Source organism: Electrophorus electricus, chromosome 6 (assembly GCF_041902795.1).
Source record: "Electrophorus electricus isolate QZ-2024a chromosome 6, ASM4190279v1, whole genome shotgun sequence".
NCBI lineage: Eukaryota > Metazoa > Chordata > Actinopteri > Gymnotiformes > Gymnotidae > Electrophorus > Electrophorus electricus.
Genome location: NC_137502.1, coordinates 33,819,556 through 33,837,767, shown reverse-complemented (window position 1 = coordinate 33,837,767; position 18,212 = coordinate 33,819,556). Strand labels below are relative to the sequence as shown.

The 18,212-nt window shown below is 45.5% G+C and overlaps 2 protein-coding genes and 1 long non-coding RNA gene across 3 annotated transcripts; 1 reads left to right on the top strand and 2 right to left on the bottom strand.

Annotated features, from left to right (window-relative positions):
• The first annotated feature begins 956 nt into the window (after positions 1 to 956).
• On the top strand, positions 957 to 5,793 carry ddx39ab (DEAD (Asp-Glu-Ala-Asp) box polypeptide 39Ab). Its single transcript, XM_035525113.2, has 10 exons — positions 957 to 1,058; positions 1,977 to 2,185; positions 2,770 to 2,897; positions 3,137 to 3,413; positions 3,614 to 3,732; positions 3,832 to 3,963; positions 4,294 to 4,403; positions 4,845 to 4,989; positions 5,245 to 5,392; positions 5,500 to 5,793. Exons 2-10 carry the CDS (start codon positions 1,978 to 1,980, stop codon positions 5,514 to 5,516), a joined length of 1,284 nt encoding a protein of 427 aa, XP_035381006.1. The 5' UTR covers positions 957 to 1,058; position 1,977; the 3' UTR covers positions 5,517 to 5,793.
• Positions 5,794 to 6,116: 323 nt separating this feature from the next.
• On the bottom strand, positions 6,117 to 16,776 carry si:ch211-106h11.3 (CCN family member 1). Its single transcript, XM_027022033.3, has 5 exons — positions 16,478 to 16,776; positions 13,555 to 13,771; positions 12,248 to 12,676; positions 11,066 to 11,244; positions 6,117 to 8,231 (listed from the first exon to the last, which is right to left on the bottom strand). Exons 1-5 carry the CDS (start codon positions 16,526 to 16,528, stop codon positions 7,926 to 7,928), a joined length of 1,182 nt encoding a protein of 393 aa, XP_026877834.2. The 5' UTR covers positions 16,529 to 16,776; the 3' UTR covers positions 6,117 to 7,925.
• Positions 15,534 to 16,470, bottom strand: LOC145658633 (uncharacterized). Its single transcript, XR_014124301.1, has 2 exons — positions 16,081 to 16,470; positions 15,534 to 15,989 (listed from the first exon to the last, which is right to left on the bottom strand). It is a non-coding gene; the product is annotated as an uncharacterized LOC145658633 (long non-coding RNA).
• Positions 16,777 to 18,212: the final 1,436 nt, after the last annotated feature.

The window sequence follows — 18,212 nt, the reverse complement described above, 5'->3', positions numbered from 1 at the left end:
AATAAATGGTCCTCCATTTGTCCAAATGTGGGTCCTCAAACTTCTCCCAACTAAACATTGTTAGCCAAAAGCAGCAGCAACATTCTTCTCATCATGTCTTAGAGAGCCACCAAATTCAACCTGGCATTTCAACACACAAAACGCGCGTTTGGTTTGTCCTTTCTAGGCTACTGTAGAAACATGGTGACGCAAGGAAGAGGCCCCGCCCCCATGTAGATATTACGGTCTTATTCTAGCAAACAAAACATCATTAATTATTACAGATGATTAAACAGTAAAAGCAAAAAAACAAAACAAACAAAAACAAAAAAACATGGTTTAGTATACTATATTACATATCTGCTAACAGAGCCCCCCAGTAATCTAAACAGTGCAACTTTTAAATGCCCTTTTAAGAGGCATGTAGTGAGAGTTAATCTGTTTATTCACGCCGTCAGTATTGTTTTGAAGGGTTACATATTACTCAGCTCCTCTATCGTTAGATCTCCAGGGTTACTCTCCCTCCCCCCCTCCCCCCTCAGTCACGGCTGCACCCTCAGATATATTCAGTGTTCGAAAAGCAGACGCAGACATTTCCAAAACAGAGCATTTACATTTGGTCTGTATCTAAAATTTAAGTGGCAGAAAAAGTCAGAACTGCGAGGGTTGATCCAGTCTTAGTGCTTGTCCTCCTGGCTCCATGGCCACACAAAAGCATGGGAACAATATTTATGATAAATTAGGACGAACTGGTGGCAAGTGACCCCTAATCAGTCTGCTACGCAGAAGGCAGTTTCACAAACTTAAAACAGACCTTAGCTACACCCCCTTCCCCCTTTACACTTCCCAGCGCGTTTAACAAGACCCGCCCGACAAAGAGGTTTCGCTGTGTGGAAATGAGTGACAGCATAGGGCGACCAATCACGATAGTGTCCAAGACATTGTCACATAACGGATGTCTGAAGGGTCCAATGATATTGCCGCGTTTGGAGGAGGCGGTACTTCCGGGCTGTGGTATAAACTTGAGGCCTGCCCATGTGGTTGTAGCTTTGCGTTTCTCCTTCGTGTGTTACTGTAAGGTAAGAATCATCTTATTTTTGTCGAGTGGGACGATCATTTTGAATGTTTTTATGTGTGGAAATGAGTACTTTGTGATTCTCGATGAAAGTTAATACGGGAAGTAACGTAAATTATCCCGACTATTGTTCAGTCCCTTTCGTTAGCACGCCGGCTAAAGCTAGCTAGCGCTAGCTACTCTAGGCTGAGTGGTGGATTTGGTCGTTAGTGAGCTCTAGATACGGTGTGTGGGGTCCTTCTGTGCCCTCTTGATAATTACGTGCCTGCTACAATTAATGGGTAATATAAAGTTAAAATGCACGTAAAGGTTTAACTGGAAGACGAAGGCAAAACCGCAGCACCTGTGAAGCTAATCGCCGGTTAGCATTAACGACGATAGGGCCTTTGAATGAAAATGAGCCATTGTTCCAGGTCGGCCAAAGAAGACTGCCAGAGAACACCCTTCCAAATCAAATACTGCCCAACCAGCTGGTTACGTGCTTTGTATATTTTTAGACTTCATGCAAGAAGTGACCAAACTTGATGTTGATGACTTGAACGAACCCCCACTTGATGTTTGAATCCTTACGTAACGCGGGCAAATCAAGTCACGACCAGCTGATGCAGGAAAACAGCTGGTCGGCTGGAAACAGTCGCGAATTACGTGAATTTGCCTGTGAAAATAACTGAGTTCTACTTTCGGCGGTTTCTCGGTAGATGGGTGTTGCATTTCTTCAGTGCCGTTTTGATGTATTGTGTGTTGTGTGGCGCCCGGGGTCTCTCTCCCAGTGCAAACACGTTGGTTCTCCCACTGTCCAGTCTCTCGATGCTCTCACTATGAAATCCAGCATCCTGAGTGAAGATTTTGGTGTCGAGGTGTGCTTCAGGTGTGAGCTGCTGTCCTGTACTGACTCTTCCCCAACGTGTTGATGCTTCCCCAGTATGGCAGAGAATGACGTTGATAACGAGCTGTTGGACTATGAGGAGGACGAGGAGCCACAGGTGGCCCCCGAGAGTGCCACCCCTGCTGGGAAGAAGGAGGTGAAGGGCTCCTACGTGTCCATCCACAGCTCTGGGTTCAGGGACTTCCTGCTCAAACCTGAGCTCCTCAGGGCCATCGTGGACTGTGGATTTGAGCACCCATCAGAAGGTAGGATTTGCGCACCAAAAGGGGTGGTTCCTTTTCTTGTTTATTAATCACTTTATTTTTGTCTACAAAGTTTCACCAACACGTTCTGTTGAGCGACCATCATGTTTGCTGGCGGTACTTTGTTCGTTACTTGGTTTTGCACGTACAGTTTACCTCACTTGTTTGAAATGGGTCAAGGTTTGGGCCACAGTTTGGTATAAACATTTATGTATGTGATGCTCAAGGGACATAAAAAATGTATGTAATGAACTTGTAAATTATTTTGTACATTTTGGGGTTTTTTTGGCCACCATGTGGGTTAAGCTCTGCTGTGCTTTCAGTTGGAGTTTTTAAGGTGTTTGAGCCTGATAACCATCTAGGATGCTGTGGTAAAGCGCTTGACCATTGGACTAAAGCTTAAATGGTACTTTATCTTCATTTTTGGTTAGTGAAAAAAGATCCTGATGTGGACGGGGGGCCAACGAGACCTGTGCTTGATGAGCTCCCACTTGTACTGTCTGATCCCTCGAGCCATTTCGGTCCATCCGGCGTCTCCTCCCTGCAGTCTGGCTGGTGCTTATAGCGGCGGTTGATTTGTGTTTCAGTGCAGCACGAGTGCATCCCCCAGGCTATCCTGGGCATGGACATCCTGTGCCAGGCCAAGTCTGGCATGGGCAAGACGGCGGTGTTTGTCCTCGCCACCCTGCAGCAGCTCGAGCCCGTGGACGGACAGGTCAGGCACCCCAATCCAATAACTGGATTGTGTATATAAAATGAATATAAAAACTAGATATTCCCCATTATAATTGGTGCATGCATTTGCTTGCTTTATACTTGTAGAGCTGACTTAATTATGTAAATGTACGTATTAGCATTCTTTAAATGAGGGAACACATTTGACTTGTTTGATTTAAATATGCGTAATGACTCATGACTTTGACGCCTGCTGTGTGTGGCTCCTGCCCTGATCAGGTGTCCGTACTGGTGATGTGCCACACGCGTGAGCTGGCCTTCCAGATTAGCAAGGAGTATGAGCGCTTCTCCAAGTACATGCCCTCGGTGAAGTGCGCTGTGTTCTTCGGCGGCCTGTCCATCAAGAAGGACGAGGAGGTGCTGAAGAAGAGCTGCCCGCACATCGTGGTGGGCACACCAGGACGCATCCTCGCACTTGTGCGCAACAAGACCCTCAGCCTGAAGAACATCAAGCACTTCGTCCTGGATGAGTGCGATAAGATGCTGGAGCAGCTCGGTACGGAGCTTCTGCTCTGACCTTCTGTGTGTAGCACCTCCTTTTAAGGGAGGGGTTAGCACACTTTAAATGGTTAAATCGGGAAAACGTACTAAAACTTTATTCAAATTAACTTGCCTTTTGTAGTGCTTGGAATGTGCTTACTTGTAGATCGCCATGGCTGCGAAAGTTAAGCTGTTTTTTCCGTCTCTTGCACACAGATATGAGGCGTGACGTGCAGGACATCTTCAGGCTCACCCCTCATGAGAAACAGTGCATGATGTTCAGTGCCACCCTCAGTAAAGAGATCCGTCCAGTCTGCCGCAAGTTCATGCAGGACGTGAGTGTTCCAGCTTTGCGTGTTTCTGTGCTGCTCCGCCTAGCTGACAGAGGCATCTGTGTAAAAATTGTTCTCATGCTTCTGTGCTGCTCCATCTAGCCGATGGAGGTGTTTGTGGATGACGAGACGAAGCTGACCCTGCATGGCCTGCAGCAGTACTACTGCAAACTGAAGGACAGCGAGAAGAACCGCAAGCTCTTCGACCTGCTCGATGTCCTCGAGTTCAACCAGGTGAGGATGAGGAAGGCGAATGATCGGGACCTCTGCTCATTGACGAAGCGAAATGCGTCAAACATTCTGTGCATTTCTTAATTATAAAAATGTTGCTAAGAGATCTTGGCTTCATGGTTTGCTTTCTAGTTGGAAGCATCAGTACTGTGACCTAAGGTTTAATGGCAGTGTACTAATGCAGGTGTTGTGCTAGGCTAGTTTTACCAGCCTGCCTATAACCACAACACGTCTTGCATACTTGGTAAGCTGCCGGGGCCTTGTTCTGGAACTGGTTTTGTATGGCACATTCTGAGAGTTTGAGTGTGTTGTAATGCCTCTGGTTGTCTGCAGGTGGTGATCTTTGTGAAGTCGGTCCAGCGCTGCGTGGCCCTCTCTCAGCTGCTGGTGGAGCAGAACTTCCCTGCCATTGCCATCCACAGAGGCATGGCCCAGGAGGAGAGGTGGGTTCCCCATCCACCCACCCAAAACACACACACACACACACACACACACACACACACCCCTTCACCTCCTATGGGCATGTAAACCAAACAGGATGTGCTTCTGTGCATGAGGGTCACAAAAGAGCTCGTTTGAATATGTTCCTTCCTCTGAGAGCTAGATGTGAAAAGTAAGATGTTGGTCTTTCACTGTAAGAACTAGCATGGTACCTTTTTTTTGTATATATTTTTACTGGAAGGCCAAGTTCAATGGTTGTCGCAGTTCGGGCACTGATCTCCTCCTGATTACCACCCTGCCTGTGTCCAGTCCCTTTTGCTTTCTTAAACCCCCCAGAGGTGTTGCTCTTCCCACCTGTGCTAGTTTTGTGTCAGGAATATGGAGCGTGCTGACGCGAACATACTTGACACATTTTAGCTGAGTTGGTGTGTGTCTGTCCTCAGGCTGTCCCGCTACCAGCAGTTCAAGGACTTCCAGAGGAGGATCCTGGTTGCCACCAACCTGTTCGGCAGAGGGATGGACATCGAGAGGGTCAACATCGTCTTTAACTACGACATGCCGGAAGACTCCGACACCTACCTGCACAGGGTGTGTCTAAGTATCCTAACTGGTTTTGGGCCCCACTGAATGGAGTCTGCATGGAAATTGACAATGCATGACTGGCGAGGGTTGGGCAGACACGCCGGACTGGTTCTCATGACGGAAAACGCGTAGACTTTACTCAGTCGTTGGCTTTGATTTTTGGGATGTTATGCGCGAGTTTCCCTCTACCCTCAATCTTAAAGGAGCACGACACCACTTGCAGGACTCCAGTCATGTTCTTCTTGTGTTCTCGCCGTCCAGGTGGCACGTGCGGGCCGTTTCGGCACCAAGGGTCTGGCCGTAACGTTTGTTTCTGATGAGACGGACGCCAAGACCCTGAACGACGTGCAGGACCGCTTCGAGGTGAACGTGGCGGAGCTGCCGGAAGAGATCGACATCTCCACTTACAGTAAGAGCTGATCGCGTTGCTTTTCACACAGCTTCTGTGGGCGAGCCTCTGTGAGGAAATGCTGCCCAAATCGGTGACACCCTTTTTGTGTTTTCTCTGGCCCCTAGTTGAGCAGTCGAGATGAGTCCTGAAGTCATGCCAAAGGAGCACCATCTTACCCGTGTTCCTGTCGTGTTTTGGGTTGGGGCTTTGCCTCGCCTCCCTTCCTCCCCCTACATGCTGATGGAAGAGTGCTCTCCAGCCTGCACTGGCGGTTTTAAAGCTCCTGCTTCTCATCAGTTTTTAGCTTCTGTTTATTGTGTTTCTCATTTGCGGGTGGGGGTGAGGCTTGGGGAGAGATAGCGGCTCTTGTCATGAACGTTCGTTTTGTTTTAATGAAATTAAAACTTTTTATACAGTTACTGTTCATGGTGTTTTGCTTCTTGGTTCGTTTGTGCTTTGCAAAAGGAGTTGCAAAGTGTCAGTATCTAAAAAATATTGTTTTTAGTCTGGAACTCTGACCACCTGGATTTTTAATAAGTGGATGTATTTTATTAATAACATGGATGCAAAGCAGGTGCATTTCTGAATCTCTCTTCCCCACCCCGAGCTGTAGTTCATGTGAAATGTGGAAGGTCATCAACTCTCTGATCTGTGTTACCTGACACATGGATGATGGTGAGTTTGGCCAGTAATGTTTAAGGGTTTTTTTGGGGGGGTACATTTTTAGATACATTGGATTCAGTTAAGATTTAGAATGTTTTAATAACAGTTAACAGCATGACGACTGACCATCAAATGGAAATGAAGACCAGTGTCTACCCTTCATCATTTAAAAATGACATTTTTCTTTGGGGTGACTGAGGGCCTGTCTTTACATGTATAGCATAATTCATCTCAGTTTTCCAGATGTAATCCCTGAAAGGGTGACCTTTTTTTTTTTTTTTTAGTTTTTAAACCTAAAAATGTGTTACAATGGGATGAAAAAATTTAACACCATAATTTCCTAAATCCAAACAATAGTTTTGTAGACTAAAAAGACACAGCAAAACACACTTCAGAATTAAACAGCCACCATACTAAAAGCATTAGGAGATGTAACTGACATCAACAAAAATGCACTGAATTAAAATGCATCAGGAGCTAACATCTTACTCGGATCTGTCATGTCATCGGATTACGTAGCTCCTTAGACATTATTTTTTGGACAAAGGCCTTTTTACCCTACAGTGTAACAAGTGTAATGTTGACTACTATTCAAAGCAAAGCAAGGTGCACATTTTAAATCACAACAGCACATTTCCTAAGCATTTTTAACAACACCTGCATCTTAAAAACCAAACCTTTGATGCAATTTCATGCACAGCTGAGTTCCGGAATGTGCAGAGGCGTTGCGGCGTGAGCCGGGCCTGCTAGCCCTAGGGAGCCTGTGTGAGGGGCCCTGGATCGTGTGTTGGCTATGGCCTCCCAAATCAGGCTGATGTCACCTTGAACAACGTGTATATCGGAGCCAGGAGGTGGAGACAGACCATAGCATCGTAAAGAGACATGTGAGCGCGGGCCAGGCGTGGCTGAGCTTCCGGCATCACCGGCTAGATTACAGACCAAAGCAAGAGCGTAGAAAGCACTCCCAGCCATCGCTTTCAAATTATACGTTTACTTCACGCGCTGGCGTTTGAAAACGGATTTTTATGGCAAAACCCAGAGGGTTGTCTGGCTGCTCCCAGAAGGCAGAGTTGTAATTTGCTTCGAGTTGTCGGCGCGCCGCGTTGACGCCAGGATCCGCACGCACACAGGAAGGAGTACCAGCGCTGGCACCGTGATCAGGGTCAAAGTTAAGTTCACATGGCGCTCAGCCACATTCTTCTCTCCTGGGTAATAGTCTGTTTTGAAGTCCCAGAATCCGTCAAGATTGCATTAAAGCATGAGTTTCCTTCCACAAACTGCCGAAGAGCCTGTCATTTTATATATATGTCAGTACAATAAATACCATCAACATTTTTATTAGAAAATGAAAACTTTTTTGTAGAGTTTATGGGACTATGAGTACTTGATCCCATATTAGTCTTCAGTCTCGTCTGTGGCCCTGTCTAAGGGACACATCTTTCCACTCCAAAAGTTTGCCTGTCTTAAAAAATATATGTAGTTCAACCATCATGAATTCCACCACACACTGGTAGTCTGATTGGGAGTGGGTCTATCATGCTAAGAGATTCTCAGCTTCGAGCTTCATGACTCACTGAAATCTCATTTTTACACCACTCCTTGTAACACCTCTATGGACCAGAATCAAGAGAAATGGCCACCTTCTGCCATGTCCTGTACCTGCTCAGACAACAGAACCACTGAAGCCTGGACTTCAGTCATCCACCTACATTCTTCAGCTGAGAACAGTCAGTGCAGCATCAATTTTTCTTATTTCCCCACTTTCTAATGTGGACGTGGAGTTGTGAAAATGAAGGCGGTTTTAGGCCGTTGGTCTAGTCTCTACTCTAACGGGGACTGGCTAGGGGAGGGGAGGGGAGAGGAGAGGAGGGGAGGTCGCGGGGGCGCGCTAGTCGACGAACTTGTGCGTGTCGCCGTAGAGCCAGCGCTGAGGCGGGAGCGAGGACTCGTTCAGGTGGCCGCACTCGCCGCTGCACTTGCAGGACTGCACGAACATGACGGCCTTCTCGAAGCGCTCGCCGTCGGGGCAGGAGAACAGCACGGAGGCGGTGCGCGTCCGCCGCGGGGAGCAGCAGCGGCCGTCCCGGCACACGCCGCAGTAGTTCGGCCGGTAGAGGCGCGAGCTGCGGCAGCCGGCATAGTGCAGACGCACGGGTTCGGGAGACTTCCGGGTGCGAGAACACTTCCGGCCCATCTGTTGAACGAGAGAGCGGGGAAAAAACAAACAAAAAAAAACAATTCGTGTTTAAGCGTCGTTACACTGATTCAAACATGAAGTAGTCTACAACACAGCTAGGCTGGCGTAGCTCATGACTTAGCTTATCGGTCCAAATTGTCTACATTTTGCGAATGCTTTTAAATAGCAAAACAGCCCTTCAGGAGCTGCAGCAAACAAATCTAAAATGAGATTAAGCGTGAGTGTCTCAAAATGTGCGGCTTGCTGGTGTTTGTGTGAAGGGCTGTGAAGGTCCGTGTACGACACAGAAACACGTCTTTGGCTTTAGTTAAGAGCAGGCGACAGTTCAAGGGCGCTCCAGTGATCACACGTGCTGGAGGAACTGTTCTCGGCCCTAGATACAGGGGAAGCCTTGGGCTCCGTAAACGGGGGTGGGATACTGTCCAGTAAGTACTGTACATTTTAATCAGTAATGTATATTTTTACAATAGTTCCTCTGAAAGAAAACAAATGCAGATGGCTAGCCAGCATCACTGTATCACACACTAACATCCCTCTGCCTGATGTACAGTGTAATGTCACTGTGTCACACACTAACTCCTCCCCCTGCCTGATGTTCTTGTACTGTTCTTAGTCAGTCTGCCTTTTGGGTTTGGTGTGCCGTCCCAAGATTTTCAGTGGCACTATCTGCCCACTGTGGGAAGAGCTGAATATACCATAGAAATCCCAAAGGATTTCTGTGAATGGACCATAGAGATCCTAGATGAATTCTGTGAATGGAAATCCCAAAGGATTTCTGTGAATGGACCATAGAGATCCTAGATGAATTCTGTGAATGGAAATCCCAAAGGAGTTCTGTGAATGGACCATAGAGATCCTAGATGAATTCTGTGAATGGAAATCCCAAAGGAGTTCTGTGAATGGACCATAGAGATCCTAGATGAATTCTGTGAATGGAAATCCCAGAGGGTTTCTGCGGAAGGGATGCAAGGGGTGGCTTCCCTATGGAGTATGTTAAAGCGGGGCAGGATTATGGGACCCCATGACACAGAGTAGATCCAGTGGGATTGGTGAAAGTGACGAGACAGCGCAAAAAGCATTGGATGTTTACAGACTGATATCTGAGATGCTGTTATTTTGGTCTGATAAATGGAGTGAGAGCATTAATTAGATACCAACAGCCGGGTGCTTGTGGCATAAGTCATTATTATGAAACTTAAAATTCCACTATGGCTTGCAAGCCACGGTGTAACCAAAGACAAAGTCCTTGTGTTTCTAAAGAGTAGTGGAATGACCAAACGTAAGATCAGTGCTTCTTGGGTCCATGCAGTGTTACTGCCCAGCAATAAAAAATAGCTTTACCAAAAATGAAAATAAAATGAAAACGAAAATAAAAAAGTATTTGGCAAGTATAGTCCACAACTAATGGACAATTTTATTAGGTTAGTCATGTTAGCTAGCGTTTTCTTTTAATCTTTCTCATTAACAGCACAGAAGGTTAGAAGGTTAACGCACCATAAATAAAGAGTGAAAGATGATCAAACAAGCCAGTAACCCTCACCTCACCTACGACTGACATTAATATTTTGTTTTTGCCCTCCTCACTTGTAGGTCTGCCACTGGAATTTGTGATGTGTTCTCAGTTGGTTACCCTGACTAAATTAAGACGTCATTACTAAATAAATACATTCTGGATTCCAGTCAAACTGGTTATGTTTCAAAAACATGTTGCGTTTCATTTTATTTAGAACTGTGGACCTTTACAGGAAAAGCCAAGCACTCTGGGGACAAACTATGAACATGAGCATTAAGACATTATGGACACAAGGCTCCTGAGAATAATGACTCTCTTATACTGTGCAAATATTGCCCAGATCAGCAAATGAAGGGTTTGATCCAGTCAGTTGAAGGAGCAGCTATGTTAGTGCAGGAACAGTTCTAAAACAAATATCATTTATACTTCTACACTCGTACGGGTGAACATTCCATTTTGATTGGAAGGTAGGTATTAAAACCCTGAAATCCACAAGACGTTGCAGTCAGGTGTAAGCCTCATTCCAAAATCAATATATATACATACACTGACAAAAACAACATTAATAACTTATTAAAAACAAGGTCAATGGGCCACTAATAGCATTTTTTTTAATCGAATGCTGCATACCAATATGTATACGGCAGCCACAAAGTAATGTTAGCATAGAAACATGCTGTAAGTGATGGTGTGGCTAAATCTCATCACTGTCATAAATTGCATGTCATAAATTGCTGGGTTATCATCTTGGCAACATTAGAGTTGAGAAACGGTCATTAGAGTTGAGTAACGGTGGTTAGACCTAGCAAAGGGCAAAACAGAAGAAGTAACAGGAGTTCTGGTTGTGCCACAGCACATGTTGTAAAACAGCAGTTTGGGCTGTATTCAATCAAAATCCACCTGTGAGTGTCATTATAAAGGAACACTCAAAATGAATATGTTTCTATCTTTGGGGATAATACATGGCAATTGGAAAAATGTGTGGGCGTACTAACCATGGGATAAGCAGGTATATCCCCACTCACTCCAGGATTATTCAGTGTTGACACACTCCAATTTGTACTTGGCGTTTAAAATCCACAGCCACTTGTAATAATCCCATAGTTTCCAGAGTGATGGATTAAGCCTTAGTTAACCACTCTGTGTAACCAGTCTTGTAGTACCTTAATGGGATCAGTCTTGGAGTACTGTAATGGGATCTTGGAGTACCTTAATGGGATCTTGGAATACCTTAATGGAATCAGTCTTGGAGTACCTTAATGGGATCAGTCTTGGAGTGATTAATGAGATCAGTCTTAGAGTACATTAATGGGAGTACCTTAATGGGATCAGTCATGGAGCTGCAGGGTCGTATGGTGCACAGACGAGTCTCCTTCACCAGCTTGCACTGAGCGTTCTCATTGGTTACGCGAGAAGATACTCCCATGCCACAGGTCCGAGAGCATGGCGACCAGGCCGTTGTCTGGGCAACACACTGCCGGCCTGCTTTCTTCCAGGCTAAGGGGAGAGAGAGAGAGAGAGAGAGAGGACAGGAAGGGAGGAACAGAGAGTGAGTGAGTAACTACACAAGCACCATTCAGCAAACAGGCAACACTGACTCATGGGGAAAGAGATTATGCAGCAGAGGGAAAAGTTGGGTGACAGAGATACATGCTGTGTGTGGCATGTGTGTGCGCGCGTGTGTGTGTTTGTGACAGAGAGAGAGAGAGAGAGAGAGAGAGAGAGAGCGTATGCATGCAGGGCCATCAGACACCCCTGTATTTGAGGGAGCACAAATAGACTATAGCCTAAATGGAAAAACAACATGTAAGGAATTTAGAAATCAAATAATTAAGATCAGATATGCATATACAAAACAACATAAACACCCAAAAAGGTGGGTTTTCTTACAGCAGATGCTCCTATATGCGTGCGCATGCATAAAACAACAGTGAGGTCAGAGATGCTTCCCCTAGAGGTGTTTTAAGCACTTTTTTACTGCTAATTGTCACAACCAGTAGAAATAATGTTCTAGGGAAGATGATATTCATAATTCGCTGTTACATGATATAAATGACACCAAATTTCAAATTTGCTGTGTTTGCAACACAATTGTGTGATACAAATGTATTAATTCTATATTAAATATAATAATTATATAATATAATTATGTATTATATAGAAATTATAAATTATCAGTAAAATAAAAAAAAATCAAACTTCCAAAAGAAACCAAGGGGGTATCTAACTCTCACCTTCTATGAGCATAATGCCTCTGTGTGTGTGTGTGTGTGTGTGTGTGTGTGTGTGTGTGTGTGTGTGTGTGCGTGTTTGTTTGTGTGTGTGTTGGTGTGTGTGTGTGTGTGTGTTGGTGTGAGCGTGTGTGTGTGTGTGTGTGTATGTGTGTGTGTGTGGAATGACCTTGGCTACCAGTGGCTCCCGTTACCCATTCACGCCCAATACGCCATACGTCTCACACACATGCATACGAGTGTGTGTGACAAAACACAGCGTCCCTCACCTGTCAGGTGTTTGTGACTGTCTGGCTTCTCCCACTTCCTCCCCAACTCAACCAGCTCATTACTCAGGCCATTCTGGGTATTCAGTTTGGGGTACACCTTGGGGTAGTTCTTGGGGTAGTTCTTGGGGTAGGTAGTGTATGGGTGGTGGTGAGGATAGATGTAAGGTGGCAACTGTGGGTGCCTGAAAATAGGGGGCAGCACCGAGGAACCACGGTGGCAGTCAACGCTCAGACAACACTGGCCGGGAACCTTGACAAGCCTGGGGGTGGGACAGGTGGGCGAGGCCAGGGGCAGGTCACTGGGGCAGAGGGGCAGACAGCCTACAGCACCATCGATGCATGTACACTGGTGCTTGCAGCCGGCACGGAAGTTCTCGCCGTTCTGGTACATGCGGCCGTTGTATTCACAGGAGCGACCCTCCTGCTTGGCTGTAGGAAGAAAGAGAGAGAGTGAGTCACAGCTAAGGGAGGCGGTGACCTCACAGCTAAGGGAGGCGGTGACTTCACAGCTAAGAGGCGGAGTCCGCTGAGGCTTGGCTCCCATTCTACAAGGACTGTACCTCATCCAAAAACAAGGAACAACTCGATAATATATATATATATATATATATATATATATATATATATATATATATATATATATATATATATATATATATATATAAAACTGAGAATCTCCTGAAATGAGCGGTTTAAAGAAAGCCAGAAAAAGACAGAAAGAGAGAGAGCGAGAGAATAGGGAGATTAATAAAACTGATTTATCTATGATTCAATGCAGGCACATCTATGCACCGATTTGGATTTGTTTTTTCCAGAATTGTTGGAACCCTGTGAAGGGTCTGCCAAACATGCACATGCTCCCTTCAAACACAATAAGCCACATTCCAAAGCCACCCACTTCCCTTACCAGGAGAGTATGAAGCAAGTCACATGACTGGAGAGAGAGATTCAGCTTCAGTCTAACTGGAACTCAACTAAGGAAACTCAGCATCAAACTGATTTATACCAACACACAGTGTGCTGGAGAAGCCGCTAATCTAGGCCAAACAGCCATCTGCAAATAGGCACGGAGGTCTGTATGGCTGGAGAAAGTGGCTTGGGCACTGTTTCCCAACGAACCGCAGTGCTACAAGCAGATGGACAATGACAGAGCGATATTAATGTTTTATTCTCTACCCCAAACTCAGCCCCCCAAAACCCTCAAAATTAACAGTCTATAGAAGATTTTCTTTGAGGAAACAGTAATGCCCCCATGGGAATCGCAATGAAACCTTGCTGCTCCCGCCCCGGTCCACTACACCACTCACCCCTGCAGATTCCGTGGGTGCTGCCCACATCATTGCCATAGTTACACTCGAGTCCCTTATGGTGGTCGCACGGCCGGCCCTCGTAGCAGACCTGGTCAAGCTGAGCAGCGCACACCTTACAGCAGCCACACCCATCGGGCACGGAGCTCACGCCCGGCGGGCACATGGGGCGCGTCCCTGGGCACTGGCAAACCTTCGGGCAAGCTGCCAACACGTGCTGGGAGGAGACAGTATGGAATACATTAAAGACTGGCATGAAATGTATGAGCATCTAAAGTAATGCAGGAATGAACACATCTAATTGTGGCACATGGCATCATACTGTATGAATTTACCCATGCAACTAAAATAGAAGCAACGTTAGTGCCCTACAGGACTGCTATACGGAAGGCATGTTCCCGGTCAGAAAACAGATAAATACCTGGAAAAGATCCTCCACATGTCTATTTATTTGCTGTATTCTTTCTCTCTCAGCTGCTCTCGTAAATAAGTTTTCTTTAAGACAAAAATGACCAACTTTCAACACACATTTTATTGGAGTTAAACCTGTAGGAGTATCAGATCCCTGTAGCGCTGAGGTTCCAGGCGCAGCGTGTGATGCCTGGGCTGTGTGAGGGGAACCACAGGGCCATGATTAAGATACATGGACAGCAATTAAAATGAACACCTCCAGTGCACATTTGGGTATGTGTTAATAAACACCTTTAAAATGTACACCAAGGGTGTTAACAATGGTTTTGTAGGTCCATGTTCTAAAAATATTACTTGCATCTAAATGTACATAGACTAATTCTATATGAGATTAGCTCATACTATGGCGATACCAAGGCTCCAGGCAAGGACAGCACTACCTGACTCGCAAGGGACCCAAATGAGCCCCAAACACCCACACCTCTGTATTCTGTATACCAGTGTATCCCATTTTGAGTTCTTGAAATGTCCCACACTGAACATTTTTAAGTTTTGTCCCTGCATCCACCGCACCTGATTTATCTCAGCAGCTAATTGTCCTTCATCAGGTTAAAAACAGAGATGTAGGAACAGGGGTTATCATTCACACTGGGAAACACTGTGGTTTTTCTGCAACACAGCTGCAAAATTTAACTTAGGCTAGGTGTGGCTAAGTGTGTTGTGCTGCTGTTCCATGATGGGCGTGGCTATTCAAATAACTCGGTTAGGTTCCATGATGGGTGTGGCTATTCAAATGACTGGGTTAGGTTCCATGATGGGTGTGACTATTCAAATGACTCAGTTAGGTTCCATGATGGTTGTGGTTATTCAAATGACTCGGTTAGGGTCCATGATGGGTGTGGTTATTCAAATGACTAGGTTAGGGTCCATGATGGGTGTGGCTATTCAAATGACTCAGTTAGGTTCCATGAAGGGTGTGGCTATTCAAATGACTCAGTTAGGTTCCATGATGGGTGTGGCTTCCACTGGTTCCACTGATTTTAGGTCTGACTTTAGCTCAGAGTTAGGGCCATTACAATCTTGTTTACTTGTTTACTGGTTTACATTCAGACAGTTGAAAGAGTCTGACTATAAGTGTGCATTTATGGCTTTACATCCATGATGACGAAAGGCACTACTAGATTTCCACACTTATTTCAGTTCAGTATCTGTTGATAAGAACACTGGTCCTGTTTTCATAGTTTTGTATTTACCTGCTCCATCACATTTAATTCAGCTTCTTACCTGCATATCAAGGCCTTTGTGTGCCAAGGCTGCCATAAGGCCAAGTGTGCAATTTACAGTAAGAGTGGACTGAGGTTGATTTATTGCAGGTTTATGTAAGAATTTAATACTGGTTTAGTGCAATAATTCAGAACAGATTTATTAGGGTTTTATACGAGGAAGAAACATTTCACAGCACCTGATAACATACTGTACTGTGTCATTTAAAGAGCACAAAGGCCCTTTTCCTGACTTCCACTTGACTGTTTCCGGCTGTGGAGCCACTGTGAGCCAAGGTCATTCCACACACACACACACACACACACACACACACACACACACACACACACACACACACACATACACACATACACACACACACACACACACACACACACACACACACACACATACACACATACACACACACACACACACATACACACACACACACACACACACACACACATACACACACACACACACACACACACACACACATACACACACACACACACACATACACACACACACACACACACACACACACACACACACACACATACACACACACACACACACACACACACACACACACTTTCGGACCCCACTTTTCTCCTCCCCTTCTAACCCTGGTTCAGTTTGTCCTATGACTCGCTTTTGTCTCCGCCCCCTTCCCGGGATAAACACTCCTACATGGACCCACCTGAGCGGCCCGGGGGTACCAAACACCGACGGCGAGCTCCGTCTGACTGGGGCGTCTGCACGTATGGCACATATTTATTTACGATCACTTGACATCTCAGACATATAGAAGATCATATCTTATACCTGTGATACCTGAACACTCACTTCTTCGTCCACAGCGCCAGAGATATGATCGTGATGCCTGGATACAGCTACATACTGTTCCCATCCTGTACCTGAATGTAGTTTTACGCTTTTACTCCTTTTACACTATTAAAAAAAACGCCAGACCGTACACCCAGGTATTAGAAAATGCTAACAGCTGTGTTTCAAATGTCAGCGAGATTCAGTAGATTCATGAAAACGTTTACACACAAAACAAAATATGTACATACAACTTCAGAAAGCTAAAACGCGTTTGTGAAATGGAATGACCGGCTAAACAAAGGGCTCATTTAGCGTATTCTGAAAGCGCGTTTGGGAACGGCGCGTCTTTGAAGTGCCACTGACAGCTTGAGAGCAAGCTTGCGTTCCCCGTGTTCACACATGCGGGTTTACTTACCGACGTAAAGGACACCGTTAGGAAGATCACACAGAACATTATAATCCTCATCTTGAATTTTGATTTCAATCAGGCAAAGCGCAAAACTTGAATATTTCGGTGTACTTTGTAACAAGGTAACAAAATTGATATGGGACAATTATGTAGTCTTAATTATATGCGCTTGAGTTCCGACAAACAGGCTCCAGAATTGCGCAAAACAAAGATCTCCGTTGTTTCCGTTGGTTATTAAAAGATACTTTAAGTTCTGATGGATGCGTCGCGTCAACAAGGATACTTTATCCTTTTGATATTCCAACTACTCTTTATATTACTGTCATGTGTTTCACTGGGGTCCCGCCTACCTCCAGTCGTTTGGACCAATTAAAATGCGGGCGTCGGGCCAGGGCATGCCAAAGGGGGTGGAAAGAGGCGGGCTCTGCTGGTCAAGCGCGGCTAGCCGGGGTTTGAGGCGTGGTCACCGATGAATGCTGTCATTCATAAAAATTCAGAATTACATACCAACGAGGACCTGGCTTTTCGGTGTTTATTTATATAACGTCGAATAAAAATATTACGAGTGCTTTAAAGTCGTTTTCACACTCATACCCTGTCCAGCGCCTGCTTTGTGAAAGGCTAGATAAATATGTTCAGCTGCCGCCTATGAGCAGTATTAATATTGCGACCGCCACAAAAACATCCAGGAATTTCCGCCTCCGCTTCTCTTTGAAATACTTCAGAAGGACTCAGAGGCACGTGGAGCACAGTCGGTCAGATATGGCCAGAATCGTCTGTAGTGTAATTAATGGATTTGTGAGGGTGGATATCTCGTCCCTCTGCGCAGCATCTGTGCGCTCTCTCTCTCTCTCTCTCTCTCTCTCTCTCTCTCTCTCTCTCTCTCTCTCTCTCTCGCTCTCCTGCTCACAGACTTCATTCTCTTCATTTTCTAACCTCCAGCATCTCTTCATTCTGAATCATACTCATTCCTCATGACCTTTACTCCTCCTCTTGCCAACTTGCATCCTACTTGCACCCTTGTTCCCTATCCTTGTTCCCTACCCTTGTTCCCTACCCTTGTTCCCTACCCTTGTTCCCTATCCTTGTTCCCTATCCTTGTTCCCTACCCTTGTTCCCTATCCTTGTTCCCTATCCTTGTTCCCTACCCTTGTTCCCTATCCTTGTTCCCTACCCTTGTTCCCTATCCTTGTTCCCTACCCTTGTTCCCTACCCTTGTTCCCTACCCTTGTTCCCTACCCTTGTTCCCTATCCTTGTTCCCTATCCTTGTTCCCTACCCTTGTTCCCTATCCTTGTTCCCTATCCTTGTTCCCTACCCTTGTTCCCTATCCTTGTTCCCTACCCTTGTTCCCTATCCTTGTTCCCTATCCTTGTTCCCTATCCTTGTTCCCTATCCTTGTTCCCTACCCTTGTTCCCTATCCTTGTTCCCTACCCTTGTTCCCTACCTCCTTCTCTCACTTCCTCTTTCCATCTTAATTGCCTCACTTGTTCACTTTAATTCCATGACTCATTCACTCTCTTGCACTCCTTCACTCATTCTTACTCTCTCTCTCTCTCTCCCTCTCTCTCCTTCTTACTCACTACTTGCTTCACTGACAGATTCTGTAATTCATTTACTCACTGACACATTTAACTGATTCTGTTGTTCACTCATTCCCACACACTGTTGCAGTTATTCACACATGCAGTTATGCACACACTCACTCTGTTATTCACGCACTCACTCACTCACTCACCCA

Excerpts from the sequence above, each read along its gene's own strand:
- ddx39ab (XM_035525113.2), top strand. The coding sequence starts at position 1,978 with ATGGCAGAGAATGACGTTGATAACGAGCTGTTGGACTATGAGGAGGAC. Across the intron at positions 2,898-3,136 it reads TCGAGCCCGTGGACGGACAG|GTGTCCGTACTGGTGATGTG; the intron begins GTCAGGCACCCC and ends TGCCCTGATCAG. Across the intron at positions 3,733-3,831 it reads GCCGCAAGTTCATGCAGGAC|CCGATGGAGGTGTTTGTGGA; the intron begins GTGAGTGTTCCA and ends TGCTCCATCTAG.
- si:ch211-106h11.3 (XM_027022033.3), bottom strand. The coding sequence starts at position 16,528 with ATGAGGATTATAATGTTCTGTGTGATCTTCCTAACGGTGTCCTTTACG. Across the intron at positions 13,772-16,477 it reads TAACGGTGTCCTTTACGTCG|CACGTGTTGGCAGCTTGCCC; the intron begins GTAAGTAAACCC and ends GTCTCCTCCCAG. Across the intron at positions 12,677-13,554 it reads CACCCACGGAATCTGCAGGG|CCAAGCAGGAGGGTCGCTCC; the intron begins GTGAGTGGTGTA and ends TTCTTCCTACAG.